The sequence below is a fragment of the Misgurnus anguillicaudatus genome, chromosome 7 (genome assembly GCF_027580225.2).
Source record: "Misgurnus anguillicaudatus chromosome 7, ASM2758022v2, whole genome shotgun sequence".
In the NCBI taxonomy this organism is placed as follows: domain Eukaryota; kingdom Metazoa; phylum Chordata; class Actinopteri; order Cypriniformes; family Cobitidae; genus Misgurnus; species Misgurnus anguillicaudatus.
In genome coordinates, this window is record NC_073343.2 from 2932094 (window position 1) to 2954927 (window position 22834).

A 22834-nucleotide genomic window follows, 5' to 3' on the forward strand; every position below is an offset into this window, starting at 1 on the left:
TTCAATGAACTCGTTCAGGCACAACACTGGATAATACCACCCTTTAATCTGCACTATGCAACCACGGCAGTGCCATTTGGTACATAGATCAGCTTATTTACATTTTAAAGGACACACCCAAAAACGGCACATTTTTGCTCACACACACCTACAAAGTGATAATTTTAACATGTTATAATAAATAATCTATATGGTATTTTGAACTAGAACTTCACATAAGTACTCCAAGGGCACCAAAGATTTATTTGACATCTTAAAAAAGTCTTGTGAAATGTCCCCTTTAATATCTTTAATATTGACCGAGTAAGGTCATGCCAAAGATTGAATAAAATCACATGTTGATGCTCCTAATCTCTTAATTAGATTATAAAACATTAGCCTGGATTATACAGACAGGACCACATAGCTAACGGTCACATGACCTTATGTTGTTACTTTACTGTACTCTTTCATCTTGATAACCCCACGGGTCTATCGGCATCCCTGTCTGAGAGCATCACTGGCCTTCCCCCCACTCACATAGATGATTTCAAAGAATTACATTGTTCTTGACATTTGCGGCAATGTTCCTCATTTGAATTTCCTCTCAAGCATCTGTTAGCTTTTTTTTGGGAGGAAACAAAAAACAACAACAAATGAATGTGTATGGACGACCTCAGGGGTAAAATATTTCACAACTGATGTTCAACGTGATTTGTCCATTGTGCGATTCCTACGGGGGATTCTTACGGCTATGGCCGGGCAGCCAGTCACCAGCGTTGGTGAGGTCTTTCCGTAGCTTTTCTTGAGGATTGTTATTATTGTTTGGGTAATGTTCACCTTAGGCATTTGCCTTAATGTTTTTTCATTAGTTTGCTTATACAAAAGCTTGTTATTAAAATGTGACCCTAATATTTATATGCGCAATGTGCATGGGAAATATGTCAGCCCTGGCACAATAAAAAGTAGCATATGTCTCCATTGGGGCTATGAACATGCCGTACTGTCTTTGCGGCAACGTCTAGACAGCAAAAAGAAATTGAATTAAAAACAAAAAAATTCCCCACAGCGTACAGCATTTCAACTGATTTTGACACAAGTCGCACGTGACGTGTCTCGACGGGGCCCCCCCCTCCCGCTCTCCCTCCCAAAAAGATGAAGGTCTTTCATTCAGTTGCATCTGACAAAAGAAATCAGAGCTTGGTACAGAAGCAGAGGCATATTTTAAGACAAAGAAAGCGTTCCCTTTTTTAGTCACAAAGCACAGAGGAACATCCAACAAGAACAAGAGCACAAGAAGCTAGGAGGATCAGCGTGCTTTATTCTGCCGGAGAGTACTGTGAAGCATTTGATCTGCATATGTAACCGGAGCATTGATGGAAAGTGGGTATCTGGACTGAGTATGTGTGGGATAAACCGAACATAAGTGCAGAAGACTTCTGCTGTGAGATTCTCTCTCTTCTCATCTGCTCTTCATGTTTTGATTTCATATCTGAGCTCCCCTCAGGTGAGCGAGATGAAGTGTTAATGGAGACGACGTGGAGCCCTGGTGATCTAGCATCGGTCCGTGAGCCCGGCTCAGGCAGGAGAGCATCAGTCCTGCTAATCAGCAGAGAAAAACGCGCATGGAAAGCTGCCATTTCTACCTCCTCGATACTGGGGTCATTTCATCCCCAGCAGGGCTTCCTCATATGAAACTTCATTTCTTCTTTGGATTTCTCATCTGTACCTGACTGGGCTCTCTGATGCTCTCCCTCCACTGAGCTTTAAAGTCGTGCTGTATAACCCAAAATTTTTACACTTGATTTGTAACCGTGTCCTCTCTTCAGCGAGTTTTGATATTATGCTAATTTACTGGCGGGGTAGTCCTGCTTTTTGTCTATCCGTAAAAGTGGAGAAAGTTTAGAAGGTGTCTGCTCAAATTTCCATAGACATAGAAACGGATTGATTACCAAATGAGTCTGCATTATGCCTGCTTTCTGCCTTATGTGGTTTGTGTGTCAAGCTCGACAATACGAACGATACTGGCAGTGATTCAATGGATTTATTTGTTTCAGAGCAGGTTGCGCTTTTGGCATCTTTGTCTGTTTTGTTTTACCGAATGTGCGTTCACTTGTCAGAAAATGCCGGTCGCATTCCATTAAGAGGCTTTTCTGGAAAAGCTTATGAAGTGCGGAGAGAACTAAGGTTTGAATAGAGCAGAAGAGTCAATAGACGTCTGAATAGACTCGTTCTCATTACGCTGAGTGATTAAACAACTAGCAAATTTCCTCTATGAATCAGGGTTATTGTAAAGAGTCTCCAGCGTCTTTTCCCAATTCCTTTCTCTCTCTGCGCAGTCTTTTAAAACGGAATAAATTGTAGAGTAATATAAACAGAGGATTGGTCTCTCCTGGAGCAGGCGATGATTGAATACAAGGGCCTCTGCGTTGGGAAGCGGGTTAAGTCAAGGAGTTATTAAGAAGACGGCTGGAAATGACAGCGATGCCAAATGGAGCCAGTGGCTTGGGACGGGTTTGAAGCCAGGATGAGTTTTTAGGATAAGAGCAGGATTTAAATAAATTGACTTTACCCTCCCATGACTAAAACGGATTGTTGTTAAGAGTTTTGGGGCCGAAGCGAGCGGTAAACATTTATTAGAAATCTATAGCCTTGGAACAAACAACAAGACTCCTCGTTCGACTCTGTATCCTCCACAAAGCCCCTTGGTCATGACTTTCAATCCTGGGTATGAAATCCAGCTGTAAAGCTCAACGGATTGGTCAACAAGCTTTTTGTCACACAGGCATCTCTTTTTATTCTGTTTAGCTCAAAAGTAGAAAGTCACCGTGATGCCCTTTTAACTAAGCGTGGTGATGTGCACCACATAGTCATCAATCTCTGCTCCCAGTAACCACATTCTCATTTACAGCCTCAAGCTGTGACTTTACAGCCTAGTTTTGCCTTCATGGCTTTGTGCTGAAAACATGTCAGGAGTCTAAGCATGACATGAATCAAACCATGCTATTCTTATTTATACAATTTGGTATTTTATACATCAGTGCCCCAAGTGGTGATCAGGTGGTTTTGGGAAGGGGCGTGGAAGATTTGAGTTGTGTGCGACGACTTCAAGGATGTTTTTACACGGTGCAGATGTTCCCAGCGCACCTGCAGCATTGGTCTGGTTTACACTCAATCGATTTTATCAAACTTTGGTTCACTTGCGTTAATCTCACGTTATCACCAACGTCCACATACAAGAGGATGTAAAACACAACGTGACTTATAATATATTTTTTGTTTTTTAATATGTTGGTGTTATCATGCACAGAAGTGAGAGCGACAGTTGCGCATATGTGCTTTGAAATGCAGAATTCAAAAGTTGTTACGATAATCGTGCAATGTGGAAACTAATGATCGATGTCATTGACTAAAACCATAGACTGTAAAAAAATATGGGATAGTGTCTGTGACGTCACCCATAGGTTTCTGAAGATCGTTTTTAAGCCAATAGTAGGCGGTGCCTGCCGTCACCGTGCTTCACTTGCGGATATCCGAAAATGTGTAAAGAGGCGGGACATGGGTGAAGCTTAGGTGGCTGGTTGCTGAAACCACGCCCACCTAATTAGACTCTACAGCAGTGGCTGTTCAACCATTACTCAAGTGGCCACACCCTTAATTATGCAGAACTTTAAAGGGACACTCCACTTTTTTTTTAAAATAGGCTCATTTTTCAGCTCCCTAGAGTTAAAATTTTTATTTTTACCATTTTGGATTCCATGATGATGTCTGGGTCTGGCGGTACCACTTTTAGCATAGCTTAGCACAATCCATTGAATCTGATAAGACCATTAGCATCGCACTAAAAAATAACCAAAGAGTTTGGATATTTTTCCTGTTTAAAACTTGACTCTTCTGTAGTTACATCTTGTACTAAGACTGACAGAAAATTTAAAGTTGCAATTTCAAGGCAGATATGGCTAGGAACTATACTCTCATTCTGGCGTAATAATCAAGGACTTTTCTGCCGTAGCATGGGTGCAGGAGGTGCAATGATATTCCGCACTGTCTGCCCGAAAATAGTCCACTGCCATTGAAAGTTACTAAGGGGACTATTTTCGGCTGCTGCGTAATATCGTTGCGCATTCACATTCATGTGTACCATTGCTACCGAGCTCAGACCACCTCCTTCAGGTAGTCTCGAATTCGGTACCCCGGTGCGCTCTCGACTCCGCACGACAGCTGTCACATTACAAGTTATTTATGCGAACCATGCCCTGTTTTGCACTAAATTTCCAGTGTAAAAGTCCCCTGAGTGTGCGTGGTGGTAAGAGAAATAAGAGACAATTCATCTGACAGGCCTCAAGTGCTTTTGACACGCTTCTTCTAGACTTCTAGTGTTGGACTGCTGAAACAACAGCTTAGTTTTAAGTGCACTCCTGCAGGATGGTTAAGAATAGACTGTTCCCTGTAAGCGCTGCTCTCTTTCTTCCCCGGTGACTGCTGTTTGCAGATCGCCTGTGCTGTAAAGAAAGGGACAAACTGGAACAAACAGAAATTCAGATAGCGATATAGCTGTTAGAAGCTGTGAGTTGGGTATGCGTGTGTGTGTACATAACCCTGTATGATCTGTAAAGTTTGTCTCCTGAAGTTAAATCGGACAAAATTCCCTTTAGGGGACATTTCCCAGCTAGTGATTTTAAAAAGTAGTGAGCTAGTGCGTTTAAAAATGCCTAATAGCCATCCAAACCAATTTGGGCTGTCAAAATTTAGCAGACATCTAAGCATAGCCAGTGAAAAAAATCATCACTGTTAAAGGAATAGTCTACTCATTTTCAATATAAAAATATGTTATTACCTTAACTAAGAATTGTTAAAACATCCCTCTATCATCTGTGTCCGTGCACGTAAGCGCTGGAGCGCGCTGCAACGCTTCGATAGCATTTAGCTTAGCCCCATTCATTCAATGGTACCATTTAGAGATAAAGTTAGAAGTGACCAAACACATCAACGTTTTTCCTATTTAAGACGAGTAGTTATACAAGCAAGTTTGGTGGTACAAAATAAAACGTATCGCTTTTCTAAGCGGATTTAAAAGAGGAACTATATTTTATGGCGTAATAGCACTTTTGGGAGTACTTCGACTCGCCTGAAAAGTCCGCTCCCCTTCTCACTCTCATAATGGGAGAGGGAGGGTGTTACTGCGCCGAGTCGAAGTACTCCCAAAAGTGCTATTACGCCATAAACGAACCTACGCACGACTATAAATCGCCCTTAAGGCATGAGTCTCAAAACTTTTTTTGAGCAAGGGCTACGACAATAGATAAAACAATCTGGAGGGCGACTTTTTTGATAAAGTCTACTCAAAACTTTTTTGTTTTACTCGCTGATTTTATTTTATTTTACTTGTTAACATAGATAAAAAGCCAAGCTAATATAAAACATATGTAATAAATAAGTATTAAAATTGATAGAATGTGCTTTGGCGGGCAACTCACAGACTATATACGAGCATGCGGGAACCATGTTAGAGACCACTGGTCTAAGGCATGGGTCTTCAAGAGGGGGTGCAGAGATCCTTGGGGGTTTGTGGTGGTATTATTGGGGGTCCTTCAAATATTGCTTGAATGCAAAACAATTTTATGGGAAAATGATATTAGGCATCAAACAAAAATGCATAAATAGGTTAATAAAAAGAAATAGAAGTAAATGAAGAACATGACATCCCCATCATCCCAATTTTAATATCTTTGTAACGTAACCATCATAAAGTATGTGTTATAAATATCAATGAATACAGTATTAATTTGATAAATGTACTGGGGTCCTTGCTCCTTCTCTTTATCCATTAAGGGGTTCTTGGCCTAAAAAGGCTGAAGATCTCTCATCTAAGGTGATTTGCTGTAAATAAAATCTGTAGAAATCTATGGTTTCTCTCTTTAGACAAATTGTGTGTGCGAGTTTGTGTGTGTGCGTGTGTGTTTGTGTGTAATAATAAAATATGATGTCTTTCTTTATATGCCATGGTTTTTCATATCCCAGGGTCAATAACTCAAACATTCCACCTCTGCAAATCGTGTATATTGTCTGCGAAAAACACTGCTTAGGTACATACGAAATCGCCTACCGCCCGTGTTTAAGGAGCTTGAGGGATTATGTGCGTATGCACTGGGACAAGATATATAGATCCTTAGCATACGCTGGCAGAATTAACCCGCATCTTGTTTGCAGGCTCGACAGGTAGCCATGGAGCTGAAAGCCAGCCGCCCCTGACAGCGGCATCAATATCACGTCTGGGGGCCACAGGCGGGAAAGAAATTTCTGCTGCACATTTCCCAGCTCCCATTGATACTTTCAGCGGTTGCCATGACAGCAAGGTGCTGTGGTTTTAATGGAAGTGATTTTGTTAATGTAAAATTGAGCCATGGCCGCAACATCTCTCCTATGGTGCGGCGTTTCTCCATCGATCAGAGGTGAAAACGCAGTGCTCCAGGATCTCGGCTCTACTCGTGCTTATTAAGATGAATAAAGTGAAGAAAATGAGCGAGCAGACATAGGATCTGCATGATTGTCTTAATTCATTTATTGTAACCAGGATTATTCATTTTGATTCACATTACGTCCTTTTTTAAAGCAAGTGCATTAATCAAAGCGATGTATAGTATGAAAAATAAACATGGTCTTTTATTATGTACATTTTCAGTTAAAGGGACTATAAAAAAAAATGTAATCTCTTTATCTTTGATTCACCATTATGTTTTTCCTAATTGAAAGTTATGCATTTTTGAAACATCATGATGGTGAATAAATGACCGAAGTTTCATTTTTAGTTGAATAGTTCAAATTTAACTGTTTAAAGGGGGAGGGAAGGCTATTTTATCTATTCAGACTTATTAACACTGTTTAAGAGCTGGATTTCTCATGCTAAACATAGGCAAAGTGTCAAAAAAGCACTTGGAAGTAGAGCCCGACCGATATATCGGCATGCCGATATTATCGGCCGATATTAGGCGTTTTCCAAACTATTGGTATCGGCATTCATATTGCCGATTCATAAAATGAATATTAAAAAAAAATTCCTCACTGTTGGTGTTTTTGACAGAGCGCTCTGAACCAGTAGCTGCTGGTGGGGTCCAGATTTAGGCGTCTAGCCACTGCCTGAGTCAAGTGATCAGCAATTTATATTTTGCTGTTGTTGTTATTTATCAGAAGTTAACACAATTTGTCTCCAGTCCTATTCAAAGTTATATTTATGAACCAAGTCTTTTAAAACTGGTAACTTTGATTTGTTTGTTGTTGTTTTTGTTCAAAGGCCTTTTTATGTTTCATATCTTAAGTTTGTATTTTTATACATTTTATTTATCAGAACTTTAATATTTTGATGTTCCTCTGTTCTGTTGTGACAATAAAAGAAACAAGTTTCTTTTTGAAAAGCATTATCATATTATTTTAGTTAAAAGTCATAAATAACTACAAATAACTAATGTTAGGGAAATCTGTTAATGTTTTGTTGCGTGTTTCTGAAAAAAATAAAATAAAATAAAAATCGGCCGATATATCGGAATATCGGATTTTAAAACCAACAAACATTTGTATCGACATCGACCTTCAAAATCCTTTATCGGTCGAGCTCTACTTGGAAGTATGACAGAGAATTTCTTTGCCGAATGCGCTTCAGCAAGGTTCGTACAAGTTTCGGAAAGTTTTTTTTTCTGAACATTAAACATTCATTCGTAACAATCTTGGTTTATTTCTTTTAATGGCAAGTTCAGTGCAGGAAGTACAGTGAAAGTCCTTATATGGGCACGTTAACCGAAACCCACCAACCAAGAGCTGACAAGAAATCCCACCAAAGAAATGTGTTTTGTTTGTGAGGGCGCAGTTGTGCGTTTGTGTTTGTATAATGCTGGATTTCATTTCGCTGGAGTTGCAGGTGGTAAGTAAAACTGCATCAAATGTTTTTTTTTTGACAGTCTGCGCATAAGTGCATATAATGTAAACAACACGAACATGATAGTGGAATAATGTTTTGTTTGTATCGCTTGCTCGTCACTCGCTCCCCCCGTGGTATGCCTCCAGGTACAGCTGATCTGTCTTTTATAAATCTGATAAATCTAAAGATTCTTTGGATATATGAAGGATGAAATAATACTCTATAGGTACTCAAGATTAACATGAGATAAGCAAAACAGATATGTTATGTGAGCGTTAAAAAATGTCCTTTTCGATAGAATCAAAACTCACATTTCTATGTGCCGGTATAGAGGAAAGTTAGGCCAGATAGGTTTATGCAGCGTCAGTATGGGAGCAAAGTGTGCATTTTCTTGACAGTGACAGAGTAGGGCCTGCAATGTGCCATACCTCTCCTCCCTATCGAAAGAATTTAATAAATAAAACAACATCTGAGCGCCAATCGGATGAATACACCTGTGCCTGTGGGCTACACTGATGATACACTGGAGAGCTGCAGTGTCCTCCACAGGGAATCCTGGCACCGAGATGAGACAAACGAATCGTCCAGGCAATATTTATCTCACTTATGGTCGTCCAACACATTGCTGGCGAGAAAATCTTGCCCACTCGCTCTCAATTCCATGCTGATTTCTGTCCCAACACAAATCCTGTGTGACTAAGAAGACTGGCTCGTTTCGCAGCGTACGCTCGGGTTCCATCTCGCGTTATCAGAAACTGCACAGATCACACGAGGCGAGCAGCTCGTAGAAGTCACGGCCTAGTCGGATGACTTGGCTGATTCTCAGCTGAGTTGATTAGCTGAACGTTCACAGATACAGCTGCCACACTGCGTGGTAATAAGAACAACAACCCCGAGCAATGCGCCATTATTCTGATTACGACGGTATTCTATCTATGACAATGCTGTAATTAGTGAAGCTGCACGCTTCGATGAGTCTTCATCTTTGCTTACCTCCCAAGATATTCTTCATCTCTGGCTGAAGGCTAATAAGCAGTGGTTAAAGGCTTGAGGAGGAAGACACATGAGGATATTGAACTGTGCAGCTTCATGGTAGGACTATTATAATAAATCAACAAGTCTGCTCTTCTTTAGAGAAGTCAACAAACAGGAAACCGTCAGACAAAGCTGGTAAAATGAACAGCTTGCTCTAGCTTTGTAAAATATTTATTTGGCTTGATATTTATCTTTATAAGTTACTGCGTAGAGTAAAACATCAGTTTTGTCTTATTCGTGACATTTGCCTGTGAAAAACCCTGTTTTTTTTAAATACAACTTTGATATCTTTAATATTGACTGATGTCAAAAGTCCTTTTCACACATACAGTCTTTACTGGTAATTTACTGGTAAATTGCAGTTAACAGGTCATGTGTAAACAGAACCTTTCCGGTAAATCAGTGCTGCCAATTTACCAGTAAGAGAGGTTGTAAGATTACCAATAATTTACCCATAAGCGCTGTGTGTGAACAAAAATATAGATTACTGGCATTTAGAATGGACGACGTCAGACCGCACTGACAGCTTCGGGCCAAAAGTCGAGCACACCTAAAGTTAACATCCACATTTCTTCACCAAAGTTGTTTAAAGCAGCTTACCATCTATTTGCCGAATTGCCGACCGTGGATATGAAGTCATAACCCGCTATTGTTTACAAATACAACACTGAGCTCGCCGGCCGTGCGCCACAGGTAACTTCCGCTTTCTCTCTGAGTTTACCGGTATTTTGATACTGATGTGTGAATGATGTCTGACTGTGCGTTCACACCAACCGCGCTAGAGGCGGCAAAAAATGTGCTATTCGTGCATAGTTGGACGCTTGAACATTTTGAGTTTACTCGCTTCATTTGCGTGTGAAATTCTAATCATTCAAAACATTCACACAGAAATTTGCATCATGGGAGGGGCTTCTGCGACTCCGCTCACTCCCTATAGACCGTTTCAGCAGTAACAACATAAACAAGCGGTTGTCGCGGTCCGCACGTAACTTCCAGTAAACTCCGCTAAGGATAAATAACAACAAAGTTCTTTAAAGGTAGTTTATTTATATAACAAGCTAAAAAACAACACATAGATTACATAGGAAACCAAAACATTTGTTATTTTCGACGAGGCATTTGTTCAAGAGATCAGTTTAGCAACCAGTCAGACCATTAAAAAACAAAACCGGAAGTAAGGCTCGGATCCAGACGTGTATCACGGGCGTCCGATGAAACCGTCTATAATCACGTCACTGCTAGAGCAAGCTACTGATTGGTTAACGCGGCGCAAATAACCGCCAAAGTTCAGATTTTTCAACTCGTACGTTTCCCGTTGCAACGCTCAATTCGCCTGTTTTGCGCCATTCGCAGGATGCCTGTTCGCGTCTTTGCATTGACTTAACATGTATTCACTCGCGCTTGCCGCCTCGTCCGGAACGTCACTGGGTGTGTGAACAGCATATTTTTGTATTTACTGGTAAACTCATTCTGGTAAATTCATGGTAATTTACCGAAATTACTGTGTGAAAGAGGCTGAAGATTGAAATCATAGTGAAATTAATGATTAAAGTCAAACTTTGATGCTCCTAGTCTCATAATTAGATTATCAGACTTTAGACTGGATTTCACAGACAAGGTCATCGTTTTGTGCCGAAACTGTACGGTAAGCATATTCAGTAATCATTAGCTATTCAAAAAGTCATGGCAAGTAACTGGGCAAACTGGGAAACCCTGATTCAGGCAATGAACCATTTAAAGGGCCAATATTATGCCCATTTTTACAAGATGTAATAAATATCAGGTTTGAATGTGTCTGTGAAGTTTCAGCTCAAAATATCCCACAGATCATTTATTATAGCATGTCCAAAATGCCCCTATTTGGGCTGGAGCAAAAAGCACTGTTTTCATGTGTGTACCTTTACATGCAAATGAGCTACAGCTAAATAAATCTAATTCCTGAGTATGAGACATCGGCTGTTTCTCAATAACTGTCGAAATTCAATTCCAATTCTCAATATCGAGGATGCATCGAGTGCAGACTTGCTTGCTGAAATCTGGGGAGGTCAGGTGATCATCAGGAAGATCGCACACATCCCAATTCTCACAAGTGCATTCTGTGTTCGCACGACCTTTTGAGTTTGTTCTTCCAAGGTCACCCGGCAAGACCAGTCTTCACGAGAACGCAAGTCAGTTCTTTGCGTTCTTAGAATTGAGAAACAGCCAATATTGTGGATGGGGCTTTGCCAGAGTGACATCACATTACCAAGAGAAACAGCATGTCTAATGAGACTTTGCTTTGGTTTAATGGGGATTTAAAAAGGAGGAGTGGGTAGATTTCTTTTTATTGTAGGGTGGTTGTGCTCACACACTTCCAACACACATTTATGTCCAAACACCTCGTAAAGTGGAATTTGCATAATATGGGCCCTTTAAAATGATTGCACCGGTTTTCCAGCACTAGTCTGCTTTGACTGACAGTGCTACACTAAGTACAACTGGCCAAGTATGACAGGCCAAGAAGGGACAGCTAAAATATCACTCATGTGTCTCTTCTCACCGAGATAAAGACCATGAAGGCTATACGGTACTCTCATTTCTACCGCTGTGCCCTCTCATATGACAACCTGCCAGTCTGTTTGATGCAAAGCCTTAGTCCTAATATCATATCTCTCAATCAAACATGGCAATATGAGAATCGGTCAGCTTTGCTCTGTAATTAGATTGTCACTTTATGCACGTGATTATGCTTAACCTTGTCATGCTTTAATTGCAACTCCCTGATTGCAGCCAGAGCATCAGTTAAAGGGATAGTTTACCCAAATTTAAAAATTATAATAAAGGGTAGTTTACCCTTTAATGGAAATTCTGTCAATAATTACTCTCCCTCATGTTGTTTCACACTTGTTTGTGAGATATCCGTTCATCTTTGAAACACAAATTAACTCTTTAACCGCCAGCATTTTTCACGATTTTAACAAAAATTTAATGCCTCCCAGAAAATGGTTTTCTTTAAATACATATATATATATATATATATATATATATATATATATATATATACAACCCCAAAACAGAAAAAGTTGGGACACTGTAGAAATTGTGAGTAAAAAAGGAATGGAATAATTTACAAATCTCATAAACTTATATTTTATTCACAGTAGAATATAGATAACATATCAAATGTTGCAAGTAAGATATTTTGAAATGTCATGCCAAATATTGCCTCATCTTGGATTTCATGAGAGCTACACATTCCAAAAAAAGTTGGGACAGGTAGCAATAAGAGGCCAGAAAAATTAAATGTACATATAAGGAACAGTTGAAAGACCAATTTGCAACTTATTAGGTCAATTGGCAACATGATTGGGTATAAAAAGAGCCTCTCAGAGTGGCAGTGTCTCTCAGAGGTCAAGATGGGCAGAGAATCACCAATTCCCCCAATACTGCGGCAAAAAATAGTTTTCTGAGTTTCTCAGAGAAAAATTGCAATGAGATTGAAGTTATCATCATCTACAGTGCATAATATCATTCAAAGATTCTGAGAATCTGAAACAATCTCTGTGCGTAAGGGTCAAGACCGGAAAACCATACCGGATGCCCGTGATCTTCGGGCCCTAAGATAGCACTGCATCACATACAGGAATGCTACTGTAATGGAAATCACAACATGGGCTCTGGAATACTTCCAGTAAACATTGTCAGTGAACACAATCCACCGTGTCATTCGCTGTTGCCAGCTAAAACTCTGTAGGTCAAAAAAGAAGCCATATCTAAACATGATCCAAAAGCACAGGCGTGTTCTCTGAGCAAGGCTCATTTAAAATGGACTTTGGCAAAGTGGAAAACTGTTCTGTGGTCCAACGAATCAAAATTTGAAGTTCGTTTTGAAAAACTGGGATGCCATTTCATCAGGACTAAAGAGGACAAGGACAACCCAAGTTGTTATTAGCAATCTTTTCAGAAGCCTGCATCTCTGATGGTTTGGGGTTGCATGAGTGCATGTGTCATGGGCAGCTTACACATCTGGAAAGGCACCATCAATGCTGAAAGGTTTATCCAAGTTCTAAATACATATGATCCCATTCAGACGTCGTCTCTTTCAGGGAAGACCTTGCATTTTCCAACGTGACAATGCCAGACCACATACTGCATCAATTACAACATCAAGACTGCGTAGAAGAAGGATCTGAGTACTGAATTGGCCAGCCTGCAGTCCAGATCTTTCACCCAAAGAAAAGATTTGGTGCTTCATAAAGAGGAAGATGCGACAAAGAAGACCTAAGACAGATAAGCAACTAGAAGTCTGTATTAGACAAGAATGGGACAACATTCATATTCCTAAACATTGGTCCTCCTCCAGCTGTTCCTTATATGTATATTTAACTTTTCTGGCCTCTTATTGCTACCTGTCCCAACTTTTTTTGGAATGTGTAGCTCTCATGAAATCCAAAATGAGCCATATTTGGCATGACATTTCAAAATGTATCACTTTCAACATTTGATTTGTTATCTATATTCTACTGTGAATAAAATATAAGTTTATGAGATTTGTAAATTATTCCATTCCTTTTTTACTCACAATTTCTACTGTGTCCCAACTTTTTCTGATTTGGGGTTGTACAGTCAATATATATATTTCCCAATGGTTTTTTCCCTCCTAGGACTTTTTGTTCCTCACAGGCTGAAAAAGTCAGGAGGTTTTTCTCCTAGGGGGTTTTTCAACCCTGGGGAGTCAGCCGACATTGGTTTAACTTAGCACCCTCTTGTATACGAGACATTATTAATAGGCTCGTTTGTAAAGTTTATTCATAGCCACTGTATTTTGCTACTTGTCTGTCGATTTTTCTGTGTTTCCCATGCTTCTATTAATGTAAAGCTGCTTTGAAACAAAAACCATTTGTGAAAAGCACTATATAAATTAAATTGAATTGAATTGAATTTTTATCTAGATACGCCGCGGGTCCCCTTGGAAGTGGCCGTCATGTTTCTATAGTAGCCCTAAACAGACAAACTGTTCTACAGAGCGCATTTCGTCCCTACATTGTCTCAGACGATGACATGTTTGTCCTGTGGCAGCTACCATAGCTTCTCTATGCATTTCAGTTGGTTGCAATTCGCAATCTCGATCTCATTTTTTAAGTAGGTGTTCAAATACTGATTTTTCCTATGTCTCTTTCTGTAATGAGCGTGAAGAGTTCAGGTACTCTCTCTTTTACTTTCTGTTGAACGCAGTGAAGAGGTGCAAAGGCTGAGGAGAGAGGGGCATTCTAGATGTCTCAATGGTCCTCCTCCATGGGGAGGACTTCATTAGAATCTAATTAGATGTGTGCTACACTTCCATTTGAACGGGAGTCACCGGCACGGAACAGGGAAGTGTGATTTTCCAGTTGCTGGATGCTTAATGTTGTTTTAATTCTCCTCCCTGTTGCTACCAAATTTCCCTCACATCTGCTGTGTTTGCATTCGGATCAGGCTGCTGTTGAGAGTAATGGAGAAATCACCACAGTAAAAAATGCATTTACTGCATAACTTGCTTTATGTTTGTTCTTCGTCTGTTCATCTGTAGTCGGAGGAACAGTTTTCCACATTAATCATGATTTTGGTAAAAACATCGCTTAATGAGTTCTGCATGATTGCAATCTGATTCTGCAGTGGTCGCGCTTGCATATTTACAGTACGTGATGCAGTGACTATAAGCAACTGAAACACAGAAAGGCAAACAAAGAAATAAAGATCTCTCAATTCCTATTTTAATTTCATCTCTGAACAGAAAGTGAGCACTGAGAGGAAGAAATGGTCGGTCCATTGCTCCGTAATGTCCTCCTCGGCTCCTAGGACACGATTCAATTTGCTCGCATCGTCTTTTTCTGCTCGTTATGTCACGAATGACTCATTCGCCAATGTGAAGTGTGCGCTTTCTTTGGAGAACTTGCTCACAGCAAATACAATGGCGTGATAGATCAGGACAATTGCTGAAGTCACTTCGTCGCATTTTTAAAGCAGGACAGAGACTTATGATGCAGTCAAAGTCTGAAGTGAAAATGCTGAAGTCAAATGTCAGAGCCATATCTGCAGGACTGGGATCTCACAATCTGATTACATTGCGATACAAATGTCTTGAGTTAATATATAAGTATGAATTACAATATAAAAAAATGTGCAATTTTTACCTATTTAAAATATGTACCTTGTACATTATTTAAATGTAAAAATAAACAAATGTTGATACAAAATAATTGCAATATTAAAGTAATATCACACAAGCTAGAGCATATTGTGCTCATATATCATCACAGCTTTATACTATTTGAATCTCGTTCAATCCCATAACATTCCAATTTTTTCATGCCTTTAACAGTTTCATGCCTAAGCCATGAATCTGATTCTCAGTTCAAGGCTTCCGAGGCAGAGGAAGGTTTCTCTTCCTGCCACACGACTTCCCCATCAGGGCTGGTAATAGAGTCAGTCAGCTGAAAATGAGCAGCTCTCCACATCCAGCACCTGTCTAGGGAACGACCACCACCCGGATGTGAAATAAGTCTGACAACGGCTCACTCAAGTCAATCAGACAGCATTTACCTGCAAGGTTAGAGTGAACATGAGCTTTACTCGGGTCTAAGAGATGGGCAAGATTTACCACCTGTGCAGGTAGCAGGGCCAGTTCTTGCAGCTATAGAAGGGTGGGCTGGAAGATATCCTGGGTGGGAAATATGCATACAAAATATGTAACTGCACAAATATAGAATAGAATACAATTAAAAAACAATGTTTTTGCACGATAAATCAAACTACAAATAAATATAAAGAAAGCTACCAAACAACAATGAAATACTCACTTCTGCTCAAGTCTGTAAAATTAAAGGAATACTCCATTTTCATAAAAAACAAACCCAGGCCCTAATGCCTCAGTTGCGATCGATTGGGAAATTGGGAATTTTAGATTGCATCCACAAAGTCCAATAATGTCTATTAACACGGTTCCCACGGGTCCTTGAAATCCTTGAAACCCAAAGTTTGTGAATCTGGGGGGGGGGGGGAATTCAAGACCCTGGGAAGTTTTTGAAAATAAACATACACAGATACAGGTCATTGAAAGTGCTTGAATCTATTTTATGCAAAAAAAAAATCCATATTATTCCCTGTGTAGTGTAGGATAATACATGTTTTTGCCACATGAAAACGTCTCGGGTTACGTATTTAACTGTTGTTCCCTGAGAAGGGAACGAGACGCTGCGTCTCTCTTGCCATACTTCCTGCGTCCCTGAAACGCCCTTTCTGGAAATATTTTAGATAGCGATATACCTCCCTGCTCCCGTATCACCCTGTCTTTGTCGTTAAGCCTCACCATTGGTTGAATTTAATATATACATTCAGACGCACTTGGGTGATTCTCACGAAAACTTGGTTTTAAAAATGTCAAGCATGAAAATGTAAAAATTGCTTAAATTTACTTTTTTTCCCAGCAGACATTGAAAAACAAAGTCTGGAGTAAATAGGAACATTAATTTAAAAACTTGTACTTATCATTTAACACTTTTTGTAACATAATTTAAAAAATTTGTCCTAAAAAATCTCATTACCGCAACAGTCAGAAAACATCAACACTGACATATTTTCAAAATGACATGACAAGCCTGAAAGAACATAATTTGGAGATTCTGCACATGCATTTAAAATCAAAGTATTATGCTTCTATTAATTAAATGAACATTTAATAAGCATCTGTTGCGGTAATGATAATCAAAATGTCGTGTAAGCATTCTGACAAGACAATATTTCAAATTAACTGTAAAAAAATGATCTTACCTTGTAGCCATCTTGAAGTAACTGATCCATGTGCTTGGTCACTCAAAATCAAACTTCATTCAAATTCTGTATGTGTGCTTAAACTGTTCTCAAAAAGTGTTGCGGAGGATGAAAACATCAGGCATGGACACATAATTTTCCTAATTTTTCTTCATTATTATTATACATGAATATTCAGTAAATATTTTTTCTGTCATCTAAAGTAGTCTAGCAAAACATCCATTTATTTTTTTCCTAATATTTTTGTGTTAATTTGATTAAATTACAACATAACGCATGTTCAAACACAGCCGGTCACAGTGCGGTAATGAGAATTTCAGCAGAAAATGAGATAAAATTTCCAATTATAAATTCTTGTGTTGAAATCACACATTGTGCAAGGTAGAACACAGTATTGTGTTAATTCTGATGCTTTTTAATGTTACTATATTACACATTTTAAAGCTAAAATCATTAGTGCCGTGGTGTTTCAATGTTTTCGTGAGAATCACCCACTTACTCCTGAAGGCAATGTATCTTAAAAAGTAACTCAATGTAACCTTGCTCTCATTAGAAATGTATCCCCACATTTAGTCTCTGAATTTGAGGGTATTGGACCTGGAAAGTCCTTGAAAGGTCCTTGAATTTGAAGTTAACTAAGGTGTGGGAACCCTGTATTAAATTAATAAAATGTTTTCCTAAAAAAAAAAGAAATTTCTTCTTGAGTGAACAAAGAAAGACATAAACAACTTGGATGACATGGGGGTGAGTAAATTATTTGGATTTTTATAATGAAAGTGGAATATTCCTTTAAGTCCAGATTTACTAAACGTGGCAAATTAACGCGAGAGCGCAATTCCAAATAAAGTGGTGATGGGAGTGGTAATATCTGCGGGTTATTTACTAAAAATGTGCAAATTAAAGGCGGAGTCCACGATGTTTGAAAGCCAATGTTGATATTTGAAATCACCTAAACAAACACGCCCCTACCCCAATAGAATCTGGACTTTCTGTTGATAGACCCGCCCCACTCATACGCAACCCGGCAAGGATGTCGATTAGTAGACACGCTCCTTACTGCTGATTGGCTATAAGTGTGTTTTGGTAGTCGGCCCGTCTCCTTTTCCAAAGCGTTTTTCAAACATCGTGGACTCCGCCTTTAAATAACACAGGTGCAACAGCTGATTTACATAATGACCAACGCAATCTACTAAGAGCAGCGCTAATTATTTCAGGGTCATAAATAAGCCAAGCTGGTGAGTTGCGGGTGATCTAAACAGCACCATGGACATCGCAGTGGTAAATGCGAAGTTGTGTAATCTCAGCTAACGAAGCCATGCCATAGGACACTGAAAAGAACTGGAGGACGAAATAAATGAAGGTTTACCAGAAGTTTTGAAACAACTTGTATTGTGTGACTTCTCCTAGTGACTCCTCTTTTTTTTTCTTTAGCAAATAAAAAATAACATGGCTTGGCAAACAATATTTTTGAATTATATGTTCCTCTGGCATTTCAGATAAACTGTGTTACGTGTGGAAAAAATCCTCTGCCTTTTACCGCGCGCACTCTGATCTCTTCCAAGCCATCTATCAGCTGCAATTGCAGCCATTTCAAGTGCAAATTGATTTAAGACAATGTTTTTTTTCCTGCGTTAAATAATGGCGCAAATCCCAGTAATATCACACGTGCAATCATTAGTAATTCGCATTGCATGAGTCATTTTAATAATCTCCTCCTATAAATTTTGCATCTGAAAGAGAAACTCGCAGAAATGCATAAGCAATAAGGTAAAAGTAACTACACTGTAAAAAATTCAGTAGAATTTACAATGCTATTGCAGCTGGGTTGCCGGTAATTTACAGTAGATTCAAATTTGTTATGTAACGGCAAAATGATGGTTCGCGCTGGCTCAAGGTGTTAGTAAACCTCATTGAATGTGCAGCACACCTTTACCAAATTATTTAATTGCACCGAAAACTTGTTTAAGCGGAACTGATTTGCCATTACATTCATCGGCTCAGCACAACTGTGATTGGTAGTAATGTTTAAAGGTGCTATAAGCGAATTCACGCGTTTTAGGACATAAAACATTTTTTGTTACATACAGCAAACATCTCCTCACTATCTGCTTGCTACCTGACCGCTGATCAAACTGTAAAAAAACGCGATCTCTGTAGACAGCTCCAGTAGACAGCTCCAGGCTCCACAAACGGCAATAACAACACAGTGGCCAAACCTAGCACCACGAAACAAAACAAAGTGTTCCAGCCAATAAACGACAAGAAGGATTTGGGGGTGGGGGTTAGGCGCGTTCATGAAAGCATGGAAAGTAGGGGGAGGAGTTAGCTATGCTCCGTTTGTTTGAAAACAGTTCAAACATAAACAAAAATTGACGTCGCACAGATTCGCTTAGAGCGCCTTTAGTGCTGCAAAAATAATACGTAAAAGTCATCTGATGCACCGTGAAAAGATCTAAATGTAATGCTTTCATCGAAACTTGTCTTCGTCCATTTTCACTTTTCATTTTGATCATGACAGTCATAATACATTTACATATATTTTTTTATGGGCTCTTACTCAAACCTCTCAACATAGTCCGCCTCAGATTGCTTTTAACCAATGTATAAATTAATAAAACAAAATATGAATGATGTTTTGGATTAAATTCTGATTAGGTGGGCAGGACAGACGTTTTGCCCATGCCTAAAACCAGTGCTGGCAGGTATTCAGCTGTGTTAGCGCGCATTTGGTTGTCCAGGCAGTCCGGCTGAAAGAGACAAAATACCAGGGTAACCAAAATACAGACCCACTGCCACTTATTTGTCATCGCATTTGTCGATTATCAAATAGGGCCAGTGACATTAGTGAGTTATGAAAAGAACACCATTGAAGGCTGCATTAGTGATGAATTGCCTAGGATATAGATCAAAGACAAGGTGTCATGTTGAATTTGAGTGAAATAACTCAAGCAGCCCATATTACTTACTAGCCTGCTTTTCACTTTAAGTTTAAATCAGACAGTGACAGTTACTCAATTGTGCTTTCAGAGTTGTGGATTGATTTGAGAGAGCCCTTTTCTTGCATGTCTTTCTCTATATTTCTTGGATGTTATTGTGATATTCAACCTTAGTCTGAATGCTACAAACTAATCAGATGTGTGTTCTGTTTTCTGATGCTACAGGATATCATTGAATGTCAGTTCTGTTTATGATGTTTTTTCCTATAGCTGCGTGTGCACCGCCAGCAACTAGCAATGGTAGATCAAAGCAATCTCTTTATGCAAATGATAACTGACTTGGAAGCAACTACAAATGGGAGTGAAACAGTCATCCATCTTTCGTCAGTTACTTAGAGGATGGTTACTCAATTGTAAACATACACTCCACTTTTTTTGAAAATATGCTCATTTTCCAGCTCCCCTAGAGTTAAAAAATTTTATTTTACAGGTTTGGAATCCATTCAGCCAATCTTCAGGTCTGGTGGTACCACTTTTAGCATAGCTTAGCATAATTCATTGAACCTGATTAAGCCATTAGCATCACGCTCAAAAATTACAAAAAAGTTTCTATATTTTTCCTATTTTAAACTTGAGCCTTCTGTAGTTACATCGTGTACAAAGACAGACAAAAAATTTAAAGTTGCGATTTTCTAGGCTGATATGGCTCTTATTCTGGTGTAATAATCAAGGACTTTGCTGCCGCACCATGGCTGCAGCAGGCGAAATGATATTATGCAGTGCCCGAAAATAGTCCCCTGCTATTGAAAGTTACCAAGGGGACTATTTTCAGGCGCTGCGTAATTGAGCCTATTTTCAAAAAAGTGGAGTGTCCCTTTAATGGGACAACCAGAATTAGGAACCCCTACTAGCGACCTCATTGAAAGAGTTGGGCAACACATAGCGACCAAGTCGCTAGTGGTGTGCACGCAGTGATTTTCCTAATGGGCATTAACTGATTTCTTTGTTTACTGTATTTTTGTAATTGCACAGGTATGTGGATCTGGATTCTGATGGTCATGTCAGCTTTAAGGACTTCGAAAATGTCATCAGCTATGGTTTGGCAAACATCTGAGACTACATAAAGAGATTGAAAACATCAGATGACCTTAACTAGACTAGACACCGTGTTTGCACAACTATTTAAATAAATTTAATTGATTTGACAGAGCTGTAAGCAATAGACATACATCTTAATCAATAGGTTGTACTTTTTTAAGGTCACCTCGACTTAATTCCCAACCCATGTTTGGAGTCTTCTGAAATTTTTGGATAGACATATTGTCTATCCCACAGTTTGTTGATAATACAACTGAACAGTTTGAACTTTGTTTTCATAACTAAACATACTAGTATTTTACGTACTGTTGTATTAAGGGGACAGTCCACGGTTTTTGAGGGTAGGCTGGTTTTCCGGCCCCCCTGGAGTTGGGCATTTGGGTTTTACCATTTTGGAGTCCATTCGGCTGATCTCTGGGTCTGGCTGTGACTCTTTTTGCATAGCTTAGCATAATCCATTGAATTTGGTTGGACCATGGGCATCGCGTTCAAAAATGACCAAAGAGTTTAGATATTTTTCCCATTTACAGCTTGACGTTTCTGTACTTGCGTTGTGTACAGAGACCGACAAGGATTCAGGGTTGCGATTTTCTAGACAGATATGACTAGGAACTATACTCTCATTCTGCCGTATTAATCAAGGACGTTGCTGCCGTGGCATGGCTGCAGAAGGCGCAATGATTTTACACCGCAGCCGAACTTTAGTTAGTAACTTAGTTAGTGGGTTAGTAACTTTCAGTGGCAGGGGACTAATTTCAGACACTGCGTAGTATCATTGCGCCTCCTGCACCCATGTTACAGCAGCAAAGTCCTTGATTATTACTCCAGAATAAGAGTATAGTTCCTAGCCGTATCTGCTTGGAAGGTCTCAACTTTCAATTTTCTGTCGGTCTTGGTACACGATATAACTACGGAGGAGTCAGGTTTTAAATGGGAAAAATATTGAAATTTTTGAATGCGATGCTAGTGGTCTAATCAGATTCAATGGATTATGCTAAGCTATGCTAAACGTGGTACCACCAGACCCGGAGATCGGCTGAATGGATTCCGGGGTGGTGAAGCTCGGATGTTTGGCTCTGGGGGAGCTGGAAGATGAGCATATTTTCAGGAAAAGTGGAGTGTCCCTTTAAAAGCTTGACAGTAAGATGTTCAATCAAGCCGACTGCTTTTATATATGATTGTTGGCGATCCACCATTTGGCCTTGTCTGTTGAAAAGCAGACACTTCACAGTCTTGACACTTAGGTTTAGTGATGAGTTTTCATGTTGTATTGGTCCGAGGCTGTGCCGTATAATGGAGAACTACGGATTTCTATTGTGCAGTTGCCTTACAAACTGCATTAAATTTAATCCAACCTCTTAAGGTCTAATTCACTAGGTAAGAAAACAATATTTTCATTCATATCCTCACTCGCCCAATCCGCTGTGATATTTCGTAGCCTCTGAAATGACTTCAGTGAATTTAGTTACAGCAGCTGGACAGATTCCCCTCCCTCATTCCATTTTCATCTGCGAAATAGGCAAGTTGCCTCAAAATTGAATATTAACCATCACATTCGCATTCAGTTTATGCGAACCTCCCTTCTACCGACATATATTAAAACCCAAAGCGTTCAGGAGGGATTTTATGTGGCTTCACTTGTTACACAAGATTATGGAACTGTATATACTTGTTTGTGTTTTGAGAGATTTGCTGCACTCCCATCTGAATAAAGATTAATTTGTTTTGGTAATCAGTCCTGAGTCTATATCTGTATGGCTCTACGCACGATCCATCAGGGGGCATCAAGTAAGGAAATGGCCTTGGAGAAAAAAATAATCAAATACGGCTTTAATCAAATACGTGCTTAATCCACTCATAGATTCATTTTCAGAAATGGCCTGCTGTTCAAATATAAACAGAGACACGTTAGTTTAATCTTCACCTTCCGCTTTGAAACTCGATTAAACAAATCCTTCAATTTAGTTGTTGTATTGTGTTATGTGAGAGAGCACACAACACCGTGAGCCAAACCAGAGCAAGGAAAGTAAGTAGAGCTGTCTTGCAATGTGACTTCGAACTAAGCCTTGCAGACATTGCAACGAGC

The 22834-nt window shown here is 39.4% G+C and overlaps 1 protein-coding gene across 5 annotated transcripts in view; it reads left to right on the forward strand.

The window, feature by feature from the left end:
• efcab11 (EF-hand calcium binding domain 11) overlaps positions 1–21119 on the forward strand; it is a 90204-nt gene extending 69085 nt beyond the window's left edge. Inside the window, exons 6-7 of one of the 5 annotated variants that reach the window (XR_012370400.1) lie at positions 15299–15494; positions 20683–21119. Coding sequence is in view for 4 of the 5 variants with exons in the window: in XM_055172131.2 (XP_055028106.2) it covers positions 6190–6350 (161 nt within the window). In the remaining variant the exon portion in view is untranslated. Of the gene's footprint in view, positions 1–6189; positions 6537–15298; positions 15495–20682 lie in introns of those variants that run through there. The other 4 variants (XM_055172131.2, XM_055172134.2, XM_055172133.2 and 1 more) reach the window with 4 other exon arrangements.
• Positions 21120–22834: the final 1715 nt, after the last annotated feature.